This window comes from Trachemys scripta, chromosome 9, assembly GCF_013100865.1.
Source record: "Trachemys scripta elegans isolate TJP31775 chromosome 9, CAS_Tse_1.0, whole genome shotgun sequence".
Lineage (NCBI taxonomy): Eukaryota > Metazoa > Chordata > Testudines > Emydidae > Trachemys > Trachemys scripta.
Genome location: NC_048306.1, coordinates 5,099,560 through 5,117,162, shown reverse-complemented (window position 1 = coordinate 5,117,162; position 17,603 = coordinate 5,099,560). Strand labels below are relative to the sequence as shown.

The 17,603-nt window shown below is 41.3% G+C and overlaps 1 protein-coding gene across 1 annotated transcript; it reads right to left on the bottom strand.

Annotated features, from left to right (window-relative positions):
• Positions 1–5,801: 5,801 nt before the first annotated feature.
• BRS3 (bombesin receptor subtype 3) lies at positions 5,802–10,496 on the bottom strand. Its single transcript, XM_034782513.1, has 3 exons — positions 9,883–10,496; positions 6,901–7,252; positions 5,802–6,275 (listed from the first exon to the last, which is right to left on the bottom strand). The coding sequence occupies exons 1-3, from the start codon at positions 10,314–10,316 to the stop codon at positions 5,880–5,882; spliced, it is 1,182 nt and encodes a 393-aa protein (XP_034638404.1). The 5' UTR covers positions 10,317–10,496; the 3' UTR covers positions 5,802–5,879.
• Positions 10,497–17,603: the final 7,107 nt, after the last annotated feature.

Sequence of the window (17,603 nt, the reverse complement as noted above, 5' to 3'; positions counted from 1 at the left end):
GTTTATTTACCTACCCACCCCCGCAGAGATCAGATGTCCTTGTGTGCTAACTCTTGCATTTTGATCTCCTGGTGAGCTGACAGTAGCCAAAGGTCGAGTGAAGAGAGAGAGGAATTTTTTATGTTTTATTGAAGGGAGTTTCAGAGAGTCACATATCTCACAACAATGTTTGCATCATGGCATTGCATCAGTGTGTGATGAGGCTGTGTCATCTCAAACCAGCATCATGAGGCAAATACTACAAAGCAATGTTAGGATATAAAAATATAGTGTGAAATTCTGGCTCCAGTGAAGTGACTTGTCATTTACTTCAATGGGGCCACAGGATTTCACCCTTTAGTAATCAGAGAATTCAGAAGAATATATTTTAAGGGAAAATACCTTTGGGCAAATCTAAATGGCCAGTCCTGAGTTTGCAGAGAGGTAACTCTGGATTGTGCCTTACCCTAGGGCTGATCTTGTAGTCCTTATGCACATAAGATTCCAGTTACAGTCAATGGTAGTCTGAGCTGCATAAAAATGACAGGATCAGGCCCATTATGTTAAAAATTCAGGCCGATACTGTCCATGTTCACAAAGAAAATGACTTCCATGAAATAGCTTACCTTTCTGCTGAATAGAGCATCTGCTGCAGAGCCAAAAAACATCCACTGCATAGAGCTTGTATTCTTTTTAATAAGTACCACTGATTGAAATGTACAAATGCTTTAGCTGTGTGCAACTTCAGTTTATTCTTTAATTGTAATATGCTTAGCAGAAATACATTACTGTCAGCAGGCAGCCCATGTTAAACTACTTACAGTAAAATAAGACTCTTTTCTCAGAAGCGTAAAAGAAAAAGAATTAAAAATTGGTGATTTTTATGAAATAACTTTAGCATTTCTATTTGCCAGAGATTCAGCTTCTTACAATATATGCATGCTTTGATATGATTTGGTTTGCTTTTCTGATTGAAAGGTAATTTCAGTCCCAAGCCAGTATCTTACATTATGATAAGCACAAATTAAAATACTGATAATCATGTTAGCAACAGTTCTTTTAACACTGTCTACACTTTTACCATTCAAGCAGGTAATGTTTACAACACCTAAAAAGCAGTCATTTTGTAATGATGGTCATTTTAAAAAACTTTTTGGGTTAAACATATAAATATATTTATATAATATTATGTCAAAATTACTAAATAATGCAAATGCAACAGGCAAGTTCCACAAAACTGAAAGTCAGGATTTGGAGCCAAGGGTCGTTTAACTAAAGAACCCCTTGATAAGTGAAGAGACACTGGAATTATTTTACTGGAGGATAGAAATGTTTTAAGTTCAGCGGAATAATACTTTTCAGACTGAAGAAAGACATTGGCCCTGATTTAGCAAAGCATCTAAGCACGTTCTTAAATCCCACTAAGTCCTATGCTGAATTGGGGCCTTTATAGTTAACATTAACAGGGCTATTAAATGTGCACAAGCAAATTAAAACATCATTAGATGAAATTATATGTTACATACGTGCAAAAGAAAGCAACCTGGGGATATATCTCATTTATAAAATAATATACGGTCCCATCCTGCAAACCTTCATGTTACGTGAGTAGCACTTACACAAATAAGGCTTTGCAAGATTGAGCCCCTAGTTTTCAATTATTTTTTGTTTTTACATATTTTGCATATTATATTCTCTATCTCAACATGAATTTGCATTATAAATCCAGACTCCATCATGTCACAATTCTTTTCTAAATCACATTCAGTGCTGGTGTAAGTGGGCATCACAGCCTCAGCTTGAATAGATTTAGATCTGCATTACCCTGGGCTCAATTTCACTCATCATCTGCTTTCTAGAAAGAAACATTAAGAAAAGATTGCCAAGGAAGCCTTAACATCTTTTCCCTACATCTAATGTTGGTAGTCTAGACTAGAGAGATATTATTCATTACATATGGATTGTTAGGTAGATGGATGGAGTAGTAACATCAGATTGTTCAGATAAAGTAAATGTTAACCAATACATCACTCTGATACAATGTATCATGAGAGTGCAAATATAACTATTTTTGAAAAACGGTAGAACGATAAAACCATATAGTGTGTTATATGATGGTGTCAAGAATCTGGACCTGCAGCAGAGCCAGTCTCTGGGCAACCTAATGAGTGCAGCTGGCCTGTAGTAGACCGCATGAATGTCTTACATGGCCTGATTGTTGGGAAGAGTCCACAGACCAGCTCTGAAACCCAGCAGTTTGGTGGCTGCTCTCATTGCTATGATAGCACATGCCTCAGACCCAGTCCTGCTCCTGCCTTGCCTCCAGGTAACCTGGTTCTGACCTTTGGCACCAATTTCTGACTTTGGCTTTGACCTTTGGCTCTGGCATCTGCCCTCAGCCTCTGTTTCTGAGTCTGGCTATTGACTCCTGCTCTAACTAGTAGGCCTGACTCCTGCTTCAAGCACTAGGCACAACTGCCTACATCCCAGTCACTGACAGATGGAATGGTTAGGTCCTGTCATGGCCTGCAATATAGTTGATCCCTAACTGTCAATGTACAATGTCCAGCAAAAACATACATTTATAACAGCATACAATAGCAACAAGTTAGCTCATTTAGAACAATAGATACAGAAGGCAAAAAGTAATTAATGCAAAGCAAGAAAAATAGGGAATCTTAGAAGCTGCCATTTCTAGGGGCTGTTGTGAGGAATATCCAAAGATTACGTACTCTAAAGTTTAGCCTTCAGCAGAGAAAGTGTCTGAAGTTTGGAAACACATGGCAGATTCACTTTCCAGAGGCCATTCAGAAACGGGGGTATGAAAGTATGGAATTTAAACACAAACTCCAGGTGAGGAAAGAATGCTTTCTTTTGTTTAAAGTTCCCCATGTTCAACTCTATGAAAATAAGTTTGTTCATAGCTGTGTAAGTTTATTTATCAATTGTAGGCCTATCCCATAGCCCATAGAGGCAAAGGGAAGGGGGGCATCTAAATGTTGTTCAAGGTACATGGGGCCTGATTCTTTGCTCCAGCCAAGCTGTGCTTGGCACAGGACTAGCGAGGGAGGGAAAACATGATTTGAAGGCACTTTTACGTTCCCCTTATCCTGGGGCTGGCCAGGGCCCAGCTGAGTCCAGAGCTGCTCTGACATCCAAGAATTTCCTGGCAAGTGAGGGTCACTGGGGTTCAGGAATGCCCTGACCATGAGCCCTTTCCCCCAGGAATGCACAGGAGGCTAAGAGGAAGCTGGTTCTACGCAAGTGAATGTGCTGTATCAAGACACCGAGGGTAAGAGAAGATTCCGTAGCCTTATTCTCCATAAAATTGTAGTTTTATGCTAGAATATTTCCATTGATTTCAGTAATGGTGTAACTGAGTTGGGAATCAGGCCCTTAGTAGTCATATGAAAGTTAGTGCTTGAAGCCTCCAGAATGACGCATTCAGAATTACAATGAAATAAGGCCAGGTTTGATGGGTTTAAATGGGTAGTCATTAAACTAGTTTTAGGCAGACAAAAAGGGTTCATTAGAATGACTTTAGGATTTGCACAGTTTGGTTTCGCTATTCTGTATCAGGGAGGTAAGCAGAGAGAGAATATATATATGCATTGTTTACACAATACAATCAAACCCCCAAATTATGCAGGAGCATTTCATCCATCCATCCAGTGTTCCATTTTGCTACATACCAGTCACTGTTACTAGGGGCACTACAAGTAATTGCCGCTCAATCATGTTGCATTTTCAATAGTTAATTTCCCTTCTGATTAGGAAATAAAATATAGGATTTCTCCACCCTGCCCATACCGTATTTTGTCATGCTAACACCTACACTATAGTCTCTCTTCTATAAGTTCCTCCCCAGCTTCCTTATTCAGATGGAAATTCTGTTTCCTCAGTTTGGACAATGGAAGGTCCATGGGGATTTCCTGACTCATCTCCTGTAAAGCAAAATTCTAGTTCAGGTCTCAGAAGTTTCATAAAATGTCGGTCTTCTGGGACTTTTGTAACTCTGTGAGCAGGAAGACTGGCTTCCCAGCATTCCCTGACAGGGAAGATGACCCATGCCAATAGTCATCTTGAGCTTTTCAGTGCTATACAGACTGCTCGTCTACAGCCATTATTGTCTGGCATGTATGTCTCTCCTTAAGAAGGTCAATTGACTTGAGAGCCAGAGGACCTTCCATTATGAAAGAAACTTATTCTAATAACCTGGAAAACAAAAATCTAACACTTACTATAAAGCAGTGGTTTTCAAACTGCGGGTCGTGACCCAGAACTGGGTCGTGGAATGTAAGGCACTGGGTCTCGGTGGTTCTGGTCAGCACCGCCAATCAGGCCGTTGAAAGTCCCAGCGGCGGTGCTGCCCGGCTAAGGCAGGCTAGTCCCTAACTGGTCTGACACCACGCTGCACCCCGGAAGAAGCCAGCAGCAGGACTGGCTCCTAGGCAGGGTGGGGGTTAGGGGAGGGCCACAGGGCTCCGTGTGCTGCCCCCGCCCCAAGCACCAGCTCTGCACTCCCATTGGCTGGTTCACGGCCAATGGGAGCTGGGGGTAGTGGTGTCTGCGGGCGAGAGGTGCACGGAGCTCCTTGCACACCTCCGCCTAGGAGCCGGACCTGCTGCTGGCTGCTTCCGGGATGCAGCACGGTCCATGGTGCCAGGACAGACAGGAAGTCTGCCTTAGCACCCGTCCTCCGTCACTGACCGGGAGCTGCCCGAGGTAAGCCTGCCCCCCAACCCTGTTCCCCAATCCCTGCCCCAGTCCTGAGCCCCCTGAAACCTGGAGCCCCTTCCTGCACCCCAAATCATTCATCCCTGGACCTACCCCAGAGCCTGCACCCTCAGCCCAGAGCCTTAACCCCCTCCCACACTCCAATCCTCTGCCCCAGCCCTGAGCCCCTCCCACACCCCAAATCCCTCATCCCCAGCTCTTTTGGGTCACAAGCATCAACAATTTTCTTCAACTGGGTCTCCAGGAAAAAAAAGTTTGAAAGCTACTGCTATAAAGCAAACTAACTCCCAGCACCTATTCTAGCTCTTACTGACTATTGAGTTGATAAGATAGATCTATTGATCAAGGGAGGAAAAATCAAATACTAAATAATAACACTTAGTCCTTTTATAGGACTTTTTTATCTATAGAGCTCAAAGTACTTTACAAAGGTGGGTAAGTATGATTATCCCCATTTAACAGATTTGAGTGCCAGATGTGGATTTTCCACCCCCCTGAGCAATGCAGTTATACTGACATATGTTTGTTGTGTAGACCAGGGTTTAGTGCTGTCTCATCGTGCTATCGCTTTCAGCGTAGTTTTTTTTTTTCATAAACTGAAATTAAACAACCTCCCCCTAAACTTTCACTCCAAAGTTTTGACCATTGTTCAATATTTGGTGCAAGGAAAGTGACAAAATAAGAAACCTCTGTGGTTTGTCATTCTATGGAGAGCTGCTTCCATTTTGAAAAACATCAAAGACAACATAAGTGTTCAACAAAAGGCAGCGCTGATTGTCACTACTCTCTGGCCAAGAGTATAACAACAATTCTAATTTTCTGAACACAGAACCAGTACAAAAATATTCCTGCAGCTCAAGTGAGTTTAACTGAGCTTAACTTTGTCAGCTTGGCGCAGAAACTTCAGGCATATGGAAAGGATGCATAGCATTCCCGGGGAATAGGCACTATCCTCTTGACTGAGCTTACATCAGTTGTGTTTCTTCTTTTCCCCACACACACTGGTGTGATTTCTCCATTGTATAATTGAAGATGTTAAGCAGTCATGCTGAAGATGCTTTCACAGACTGTATAAAGGGTTTTACTTGCAGCTCCTAGCAGGGTCCCGGTGCACTAGAATCTTGGGAAATGTATGATGTTGGCACTTCTCCATGATCGAAGAACTAAACACTCTCCTCTTCTTTTGTGATACTATAATCTGTTAGCAAAGTAACACTGATTTCTGAGCCATTTGTGCTGCCTGTGGCTGACAAAGCTCTGGTAGGTGTGTTGCTGGGAGGCCGTGTGGGAAGCCTCGCCTTGCAACAATAGATTTGCTTTTTAAAATGTTGCCGGAAACTTTTACTCAGCCAATAAAGAGCAAAGGGATTGACACAGGAATTGCTGAAGGCCAAAGCCCGGGAGAAAATAGTGACTATAAGATGAAAGGCAGAGGCATCTACGGAAGAGTGGTAGGTGAAAGATCGATACAAATAGAGAATGTGGTTAGGCAGCCAGCAGAGGGCAAACAAACCAACTAGCACCAGCACTGTTTTTGCCACTCTCTTGCGGGATTCAATCTAGGAAAAAATAATTGCATATCTATTATTAATAATACATATTTATGTATTATGCTACTCCCTGGAGGGCTCTGAGACCCTTAATAAAAATCAGTCTACATACAATCCTTATTGAAAGGTAGCATGGCAACAAAGCAGAAACTAAAGCATTTTCATTTTCACCCTTACATTTTTGTGGCTTTGGACAGGGTGTTTTCACTTGGGAGCATCCGACTATGAAACTCCCTCTCCCACCCTTTGGTCTGATAGAACCCACTGAGGCCTCGTCTAGACAAGGATTTAGGGACGTGATGTTAACATGTTAGCTAATGCATTCTAATGCAAGCTCTGTCCCTCAGTGTTTAGAATTTAGTGAAAGGTGCCATAACTACTAAATTCAGTGTGGTCCTGATTCAGCAAAACATACTTAAAATGAAATCAATAGGATTTAAGCACATGCTTAAATGCCTTTCTGAATCAGGGCTATTGCTCCCTGCGTATACAGGCTGCACTTCACATAGACTTGTTACTTGTCTGTTGTGTATACTGTATATGTAAAACGTTTGCACTCAGATTAAATTAAGATTTCAATCAGTATGCTTAGACTTCTAAAAGCTGGGGACCCGAGATTGTGATCCTTACTTACCTGTTTACGGGCATGGCCATGTTCTTCAGCTGGCATGTTGAATGTACTTTTGTACAATGTTTTGGCAATAAGAAAATAATAGACAGAAATGACAACTAGCGGTATAATATAGAACACCAAAAAGCAAACCAGAGAGTGAGCTTCTTGCAGAATCTTCTCCGATACAGGATAAGGGGCACATGCTTCAAAAGACACATTTTTTTCAGGATTGCTGAATGAATATAAATCCGAAAATACAGCTTCTGGGATTGCTAATATCATGGAGACAATCCAAACACAGCCAGCTTTACAGCAGGTCTTCAAAACTGCATTTGATGTTTGCAGTTCCAAGGGCTTAACAATAGCTCTGTACCTAGAAACACAACCAACACCATAGTGTTAGAAAACATGCAGTAATATTAGTCTTGTGGCACCAATAATTTAAATTTGTGGGGACAAATTCATGCCTGATATATCTCCACTAAGGTTAACATAATTGTCTTGGGAATTTAAAGGGGTGAATTTGGTCAGTTTTTGTTTTTAAAATGCTAGATATATACATAATTATGCATTTGTTCTTCTGTGTTTTGAAGTGATGCTAGCCTCTCCATAAGGAAGGCAGAAAGAAGCTCAAAGATGAACTTTAAGCATGTACTTAAATCCTGTTGACTTTAATTGTCTTGAAACTTTTCTCCCCCAGAATGATCATATGTCCAAAATAGACTGGTCTGCAAACTCCGAATTCAGTTTGCTTTGTAAGCCATGCTGAGGAAAGGTGCCATCTAGTGTTTGGAGAGGTTTTGTGTGTAAGTTAATATTTGCGGGGAGGGGGGACGGAGTTGTATATTCTGTATTATGGGTGCACAAGGGAAGGTAAATGGGGAATTTACAAAGATATGTAATATAAAGAGCTTGTGTGGAGTTGCACATGCCCCACATTAAAGATAAGCATGAAAGGGTTTAATTAAAGTTTTGTTGAGATAGCCATAGCAACAAAAGGCAGAGGCGGGCACCTGAAGGGAAGATGGAGTGCTCCTTCCCAGTCTAGTTCAGCCTAGGAGAAGGGCCAGGAAGCTCCCAGACTTGGAATGGGGGGGGGGACTGGAAACTGGCCATTTTGCTACTCCAGATGGACTATTCTTCTCACAAGAGGCTTTATAAGTTCAGGGATGTTTGTTTTCCTGATGGCTGCAAGCCATTCCTTGGTTGCTGCTGGTTTGTTCTTCTTTTGGGACCTGGCAAAAGGAAACTTTGGCACTGATTCCTTGTGCAAAACAATCACAGCCCAGGTCAGACTCATACAGGACAGTTTACACATGTATACAGAGCAAGATTTAAAATAATATATAGACACTTATAAACTGACCTGCTGTTGATTCCTGGCTGTACTGCTGCAACAAGTAGTCAGATGTGGGAAATGTGTGGACCTGGGTAAACGTGTGGGGACAGGAGAATGTGGAGAGGGACATAGAGAGGAAGGCAAGGGACCAAGAGGGAGGAATGGGTATAGGGAACTGGGGAGCGCATGGAGCCACACTCCCTGCTTTCAGAATGGATGAGCCCTGGATTAGGCAGATTGGGGAGATCCATGGAAGAGGGCAGGAGACGGCCATGAAAGAGAATACAGTGAAATGGGGCACAGATCAGTATGGAGGAAAGGCAGAGCCTTTAGTGGAGTTGTACCAATTTACACCAAGTGAGGATCTGGCCCTCTGTTTCTCCTCTGGGCAAAATTAGACACACTGCTGCAGACTAGAACATTAGTAATAACCTTTTACTTACCCCAGGCCCTTATAGCCAATCAGGACACAGTAGCTCATGGTGTTATAATTAACATGTTCTGAACTTTCAGAGTAATTTTAACCATATAATTACTGGATTAAAATATTGTTCCAGGCAATTATACAGTGGCCTCCAGTAAGAATTGAATTCAGAAGCAGTTACCCATTGTCCTAATACCAACTTGGATTGATTTCTTTTTTTCATTCTCTATACCTGACCTAGTTGCTATTAACTAGTTTTTCTAGTTTATGGTATTTGAAAACCTTTTCCGTCCTTTAACCTTGAGAGTTCATTTTGACTGTTTTAACCTTAGATCATTCATGCTCATTACACTGCTGCCTTCTATTTGTTGTTATTCAGTCATAAATAAAGCACATTGTAAATGCTTCTTGGTGAAAATGAATAATTCTGAATCACTTGTGAAGTCAGTGAGATGGAGGCACTTATGTGCTCTAATAATAAAGTATTCAGATTAGTCTGAGTTTAATTTGAGGTCCTATGAAGTAAAATGTCACTGGAAAAGCTACAGTAACTAGAAGTACAATAACAATTAAAATATTGAAATAGTGCTGTATTGCATCTCAATCATAGTGAGCAATTGCCATGCTTAAAATTATTGTATTGCAATAGCTTTCAAATTGTAAAAAGTCTTAAAAGTAATTTGAACTAACAATTTTGTTTATATTTTACCCCTAAGTGGCAGTCAATTTAGTCAGAGTTTTAAGGGCTGATCCAAAGCCCATTGAAGTGAATGGAAGGATTCCCATTGTCCTTAGTCCTTTTCACAGGAGGATGTGTTGTTCATCCTCATTGACTACTTCTGTACACCACTAGGTAGCACCCATATACAAACTATCTTTTCCCTGCTGTAAACCTTTTATCTTTCTTGATTCAGTAGAGGAAAAAATGTCTTTCTTACATCACTTCAAACTAATAAAAGGTCAGATTATTTTTTAAAATTATTTTTAAATTCACTTCATTAAAAAGAATTATTTTACACTTTCAGAGAATATTGATCTCTTAACTTAAACAAATTGGAGTTGATTTTTAATGATTATTGGAAAAAATCATCTAGCTTTTAATGGGAACGTTTAACATCATATTTATCTATCCAAGGACTAAGTATTACAGATTAATGCAAAGTGATGGCTTCTTCCCTTTTATTCATTTCTATCTTAATGCACAAGTACTTCCTGACAACCCTAATTGCTGCAGACCTACCTGTCAGCACTGAGAACAGTTAAAGTGAACACTGATACTCCAACTGAAGTTAACTGGATAAAAGATAACAGCTTGCAGCCAATTCTTCCAAAGAGCCAGGTATCCACAATATAGCGTGTTGCATCTACTGGCACACAGGTTAACAAAAGAAGCAGGTCTCCAAAAGCCAAGCTGGTTATGAAAATGTTTGGAACCGTCTGCATTGATTTAATCTTGAAAAAGACTTTGATGAGTATAGCATTTCCAAGGAGACCCACTGAAATGATTACAGCATATGTAACATAAATTGTGCACAGTATTTCTAATCCTGGAAAGGAGTCTTCAGTCCATCCTTGATCTACAATATCGTTGTCAGTGATAGATCTCAGTTGTTCTGTAATATTGATCGATGCGTGTGAAGTCTGATTAGCTGAATGCCAGTGTGCCAGAGACATCTCTTTAAATGTGTCTTCTATCCAGGCTGAGTTGAAATTGTTGAGAAATGTTTAATTCTCAACCTGTAGCATGTCAGCAAGAAAGACCATTTAAAAGGTATAGAATTGTGTTTGAAATTAAGATTCCTTAGTACATTAACTAATTTCTTTCACCAATCTTAAGTCCCAAAGTATGATTGGGATAATGCACACAGATCCAGTACTGAACTGTGTGGGAGGTGGAGAATTCTTTTATTGGCTTTTCAGCCAGTGGAGGTGGGGAGGGAGGAGTAAAAGAGAGATTCTTAAAGGTATTATCTGCAGTCATTTTTTTGTCATTAAGGTACTTGTGAATAGATGCTTTTTTATTATTATTATTATTATTTATTAAAACAGCGATTTTTGCATACTACCTAGTAAATATTCCTTAAGGCTTTGTTAAAATATTTTTACAAAAGAAATGTACCCTGGACTACTTATATAGGAAACCTTTCAGGTTTTCAAAAGATTATAGGTAAATGTAAAGTCTGCTAATTAACATAGTGCTCCGCAGCATGTGTTAATATTGGATAAAAACATACTGAAACACAGATAGTGAACATCTATAGGAAAAGATATAGAGTCATGAAGCTGTGTTGATTTTTACAATTGTTTAGATCAGTGCCTTACAGAAATGTGGACAAATTCAGGTATAGCACAGTAATCCAGTGGGCTGCCAAAAGACAATTTAAGATAGCAAACTATGGCTACATTACTGCTAATGCTTACACACATGCTTAATTTTACCAACCTGAGCAATCCCATTGACTTCATTAGAATGACTCGTGGTTAAAGTTAAGGAGATATATAAGGAGTTGCAGAATTGAAGCCTGTTATCTTGTGATCACCCATATACCTGTCAGATATGACTGGTATGACTGATAACACAGATTTTTTGGCAGATAGTTATGGAAAATCTTTAGATTCCCTATACAGGAGAAGTCTGTATCTCCAAATATTAGTAACTAATTTCTCTAATTATTTTTAATTCACTGGTTAACAAATACAAACTACAAACTATTGAGCATGTAGATAGTAGAACTGATAACACAGATCATTTGACAGAACAGTAACTTAGCTTTCTTTGTTACACTACTTCAAAGTTATTAGTGCTATGGTTCTTAGTATCCCAGATTAGGCAATTAACAGTCAAATTCTGCTCTGAGATGACCCCATTGACTTGCATCCCCAAGATACTGGGAATTGGACCCACTGGGTCAAATATACCGTTAATATAAGCAGGCAAAACTCTCTTTTTCCTCAGCTTGGGAAAGGGACAGATGATTAAAGACAAAGATCTGTGTCTGGAGTATCTTTTTCCTCCACCTTCCCTTATTTAGCTGTTAGACAATAGGACATTTTCCTTCATTCATAGCTTTACAGAATCCATATTTTGAATCACTGTCTATTTCTCTCCACCAATCTATATAAAATGTGAATTTTTGATAGAGGGGATTTGCTGGATCTCAGTACAAAATCAAATTAGCATAAATTGAACTTGTTCCATGTAAAGTGATAAAAAAAATCAGATCCTAAAACCATACAGGAATCTTCTGATTTTTCTGCATGATAGCCAAAATATCTGCACTCACCACTATGCCATATTTAACATTCAAAGATCAGAGGGGTAGGCAGGATACACACAGGTTGAGTCTGTGGTTAAAAAAAAAAAAAAAAAAAAAAGTCACGGATACATAAAAAGTATGTAAGTCAAAAATTCAAATTAGGACCCTTTATTGGGTTCTTTTTAGTAGATAAGTTCTTATCACGCTCATCCCTCATAAGTCCCATTGTATGGGTACAGTGTGTAGGCTGCTCACAAATTTAGGTGCCTTTGAGGATGGCCTGATTATATTGTCCACCCACACCAGCATAGTTGTGTACATTATGCTTAATATGGAGTGCTGCAACTGTAGCACATTGTGACAGCTTAATGGCACATAGTTATGTAAAATGTTTAGATTCCCCGTAAAGGAGGAGTCTGTATCCTCAAACAGTAGGAACTAATTGCTTTTCATTATTTTTATTCACTGGGGGACAAATACAACCAACAAACTGTTGAACATCTACTATAATAGCGCAGAGAATGAAACACCAGATGTGTGTACCTAAAACTGGGATTTAGCTGAGATAAACTTGTAACTCACATTGGGATTATATTCAAGATTGGCTCATGCTGCAGTGTTAAGGTATAAATCCAGATGTCAACTTCCCCAAAGTCTCACGATATTCAGACCCACTAGAGAGATTGGAGCAGGCAAAATTAAATCTGAGGTCCAGATTTTCCTCTGCAGTTCGACCACTCCGCATCACATTATTGGAGGATGCTGGACCTAAACATATGTAGCTGACCCTGGGAAGATCACTTCAGTGTCAGGGATCCTCTGGTGACCTGGAGACTCCTAAACCACCACCTCTTCCAGCAGCTAGCATTGGGGCATGTTCAGTGAAAAGAAGGTACGTGATGGGCTTCCCTGCACTCTGGCAGTCCTCAGCTGCCATATTGGCCCCTTAGGGCTGCTGACAGCTGGCACAAATTAAAGCAATGCAGGAAGAGGGAGCACAAGGAGGGTATACAGCCCCCTTTTCACACACTCCCAAATTGTACTGTCTGCTCCTCAGCCAAAGCCAAGGATCTGGACTCTGGATCTGAATCCAGCTGTCACAATTTGGTGCGGGGGAGTGATTCTGATGCAGAGTTTTGGATCAGGGCAATTCCATAATATTTACAATTTAAAAGCCGATGTTACCTGGGAATATGGGGACATATTTAGCCTGCTGTTATTTATCTCTAATGTATGGTAGTTGCACAGTACAGCTTTCCACCCCAGTTTACATGAGCATGCCAAATTCGAGCAGTAGTTTTCCTGCTTAGGTCAGCTCTTTCTACACACAGTTTAGATATTTACCAGCTTTGTACCTCCTCAGAGAGAGCTGTCAAGGAGAGGCTTGCCTGCCTCCCACTGATTCTTCCCAGGGAGGATTGGAAGCTCTTTGCATTTCTGATGGACGTATTTTTGGAATCGGCGAGGGTCCTGGCTGCAGATTTACAAGCCATCCAGGCACTGATTTACAGAGCAGAGAATATTTTCACAGCCAAAGTTCTAGTAGATGGAAATTTCACTTTGAAAAAAACAAAACTCCCCTGGATTTTAGGGAATCCAGCAAAATATGTGAAAAGTCACTAAACCCACAAAATGTGCATACTGTTCATGATTATGGGTCTCTACCAATCAGACCTCATATGGTAGGTATTCTGCTTCAAAGAGAATAGTTTGTTTTCCAGTCTGAATTTAGGCAAAACAGATTTAAAAAAAAATTAAAGGAGATTCCAATGGATTTCCGTTGTGAAAATCCAAACGGGAAAAGGAAGAGGAGAATGACATCATTAGCTTAAACAGTAAGCAGCAAGAGCAGAGTATTTTTAAACTATATCCTTAAGTGTTAAGAGAAAATCACTTTGGGTAATTCTGACTCTCATTCTTAAAATATAGTGTTTTATAGAAAATGAATGTTCCTTTTAAACTCGCCTGCTGCAAGATCATAGAAATAAACGACTTCAGAGTGCTTCATTTAGCTGTTTTTCTGAATGAAAATGTTCTGTTTTAATGCAGAGTGCTTGCTGTCTTTTAAGTAATTTCTATGAACTGTGCAGTAATACCTACTTAGGAAAAATACCTACCAGAGCCATTTGCACTGTAACAGACCAAGCATGAAGAGAACAACCAAGGTCATAATTCCTATTAAAGGACTAACTTGTCTAACATGTAATTATTCTGCGTAGCATATGTGTATTATATTTTTATTATTTTATTGGACAGACAGAGTTGATTGTTATTTATCTGAAATACATGAAAGAGATTCACAACTAAACTGGCAAGTATAGAGAATTTTTAGACAGGGAAATGCCATTTGGCGTAGCCAGCCTATGCTCGTTAGAATTATTTTAACTCAGCTTGCTAGGTAGTAATTGTATAGTCTGTGCCTAGAAATATTTAGCTGTCTCTTGTTGACTTTTGTCAACAAAACTACACAGTTTTGTTGACAAAAGTCAGCGTTCGTCGACAAAACAGTCGAGGTGTGCACATTGCAATGCTCCTTGTGCCGACAAAATAAAACCACCTCGACAAAATGCGTAGAGCTTTTTGTGGCAAATTTATATTGACAAAGTGTTAGTGTAGACCCCGCGCTTGGTTATGTCGCTGTAAATGGCCTCCAGGAGGTGTCCCACAATGCCAATCCTGACTGCTCTAGTTAGCAGTTTGAACTCTGCTGTCCTGCACCCATGTACAGAGACATTCGCCCCTCCCCTTTTAAAGGCACAGGAATTTTTGAAATTCCATTTCCTGTTTGCTCTGTGCGGAACACTCACATCGCATCTTCCCAGCTGACCGGCAGCTCCACACAGCAAACTCTCTCCAGCTTGGAGCACACTGAGTTGTTGGATCTGCTGGCACTGTGGGGAGAGGAGGCTGCGCAGTTCCAGCTCCACTCCAGCCATAGGAACTTTGATATCTACGTCAGATTTCTTGTGGCGTGTTGGAAAAGGGCTACAAACAGGTCATGCATCAGTGACGTGAAGATAAAGGAGCTGAGGCAGGAATACCAGAAGGCAAGGGAGGCAAACCTTCACTCTGGTGCTGTGCCAAAGACCTGCCACTTTTATAAGGAGCTGGACACCATCCTTGGTGGCAACCCCATCTCCACCACCAAGAGCCTCATGGATATTTCGGCGGGGGTGGGGACAGTGGACTCAACCCCAAGGACGAAGTTGTGGACCAGTGGGTCAAGTTGGAGGATGATGTGGAGCACACGGCAGGTTCGTCTGGTGGTGCAGTGAGTCAGGACCTCTTTTCCGCTCCGGAGAGGTCTAGCCAGTCCCAGCAGTCCATCTCTGGCGTGCATGATGCAGGAGAGGAGAGCCCTGTTAAGTGATCTTTTTGAGTTAATGCTGCTCTGTTACATGAGCTGTCCTTTACTCTTTATATTCTAGAAGTGGGTAAAGGAAGAAATGTACAAGACTACCTGTGTTTGCATGTGCTCCAAGTTCCCTGGTGCAGCTAAGTAGTGCAGTGGAAGTGTGTATTAATACACACCGAGATTTCAAGGGAATCCTCCAGAGAGGTCTCTAGGAAACTTTCCTGGAGGTACTCACCATCCTCTGCCGAAGGTTCCTTGGCAGAGCTGCTTTGTTTCTTCCCCCATTGTAGGAAACTTTCCCATGCCAATCGGCAATCACTTGTGCAGGGAACAGGGGAGCAGCATAGGGAACAGGTCAGAAGCCGCATGCATGCAGGGAGTTACACCTTTGCATCCTTGCTTACCCTCAGGATTGAGATATTGACTTCAACGACCCCTGCCTGTGGAAAATGGTGGCAGAATTTACAATATTGTCGCTAGTCCTGCAGTGATCCCCTTAAGAAACCACCTAGACCCTTTGCCCCGTCTTGACTGTGTTTGCTGAGATGTGTGCTTGCCAAGGGACAGTGAGAAAGTGATTCATATGAAAAAAGTGGGGTATTTACTATAATGATTCAATGCTGTGTGTTAACTAACAATCATGCTTCTGTTTATTGTTTGTTGTGCTTCTGCAGATGTGTCCTTCAGGGGAACCCCCTACACACCAGCAGAACACCTCTGCTGGATAAGGAAGTGAGCAAGGAGGACATGTTCTGAGAGGTGCGGCAATCCTCAGAGGCTGAAAAAAGAGAATGCAGGGAGTGGAGAGAGACTCTGAAGGAAAAATTTAAAATAGAACAGAAATGAGAGTGAGGAGCAGGTCCAGGAGCAGATGATAAAAGTGATGGAGGAGCAAACAGAGATGTTGGAAGTCCCTAATCATGCTCCAGGCAGAACACATGCATGCTCGTTCCCCCTGCAGTTGATACAGAACTGCTTTCCAGGCCCTCACCAAATTCCTCCCACACATTCCTTGCAACTTCCCAGAATGTCTCTGTACCCCATTCACTCCACCCCTTCGGACAGCTTCCAAAATGATAGCTGGACTTACACACAACTATGAGAGCCTACACTGCCCTGCATTCTTATCTCCCTTCCCACCAAGCCTTTTGTGTGTGTTGTTAAATGGTGTTTAATAAAAACAAACTCTGAAAGATAACCAATCTTTATTTGTCTCCTATACATGGTGGTTACTGCTGGTAGTAATACATAGTGGCAATTTGATCATTTCCTGACTACAAATCCCATTCAGGATCATCAAAATTTCATGCAAGGTGGCAAGTTAACAAAACATGGCAGAGTGCTGTATAGAAAGACAGATTACTGGTGCTCATTGTCACAATGTTGCCTCAAAGCCTCCCTGATTCGAATAGTCCCCCATTGTGCCCTTCTAATAGCCCTGGTATCTGGCTTCTCAAAATCAGCCGCCAGGCAATCTGCCTCTGCACTCCCCCCGGGGGAAACTTTTCACCATTAGCTTCGCAAATATTATGGAGCGTGCAGCAGGCTGCTATGACCATAGGAATATTTTTCTCATTTAGGTCTAATCTACCATAAAGGCAGCACCAGTGCTCTTCTAATCTGTCAAAGGCACATTCTGTGGTCATTCTGCATCTGCTCAGCTTATTGTTGAAGTGCTCCTTGCTGCTGTCCAGGTTTCCCATGTAAGGCTTCATGAGCCATTGGGAGTAAGAGGTACGCTTGGTCTCCGAGGATCACTATGGGCATTTCAGCAGCCCCCACACTGGAATCATCTGGTCTGGAAAGAAAGTCCCTGCTTGGAGCTTTCCATACAGGTCAGTGTTCTTGAAGATGCGTGCGTATGCACCGTACAGGACCATTGGTATGAGGTGACGATAGAGCCATCTAAAAGGGAGGACTTAAGTGTGGCATCAAGGGCAAAGTTTCTGCCTGCCAAAGGTATATGTTTTATACCCTGAGGTGGCGTACATACCTTTGGAGGGAGTTAGAGGATTCATGGATTGAGGTTTCTTGTCAAACAAGAGGAGGGAGAATGTGCAAATGTCATGATATATGGTGTACATCCCTGAATCACAGTTGACTCAAACTATTGCTGCAGAGCTCTCAGTCAGTCTGAACAAGTGATGCTCCATTTGCCGCAGTACTTGTGCAGGAGCGGTAAGTTACACATTAGCAGGAGAGGCTGTTCCTGATGTTGTAAGGCCTTGTGACAAGGTATCCAAATCCCCATTCCAGAACACACAGCATCTGTACTTCAGTTTCCCATTGGCACTTCCTTCTAATGGTAGAACTGAGTTGGAGTTTAGCACTCCAGCTTAAACCAATAAG

Coding starts and splice junctions, on each gene's coding strand:
- BRS3 (XM_034782513.1), bottom strand. CDS start 10,316: ATGTCTCTGGCACACTGGCATTCAGCTAATCAGACTTCACACGCATCG. Junction 7,253..9,882: donor ACTGTTCTCAGTGCTGACAG/GTAGGTCTGCAG, acceptor TTGTGTTTCTAG/GTACAGAGCTATTGTTAAGC. Junction 6,276..6,900: donor ATGGCCATGCCCGTAAACAG/GTAAGTAAGGAT, acceptor ATTTTTTCCTAG/ATTGAATCCCGCAAGAGAGT.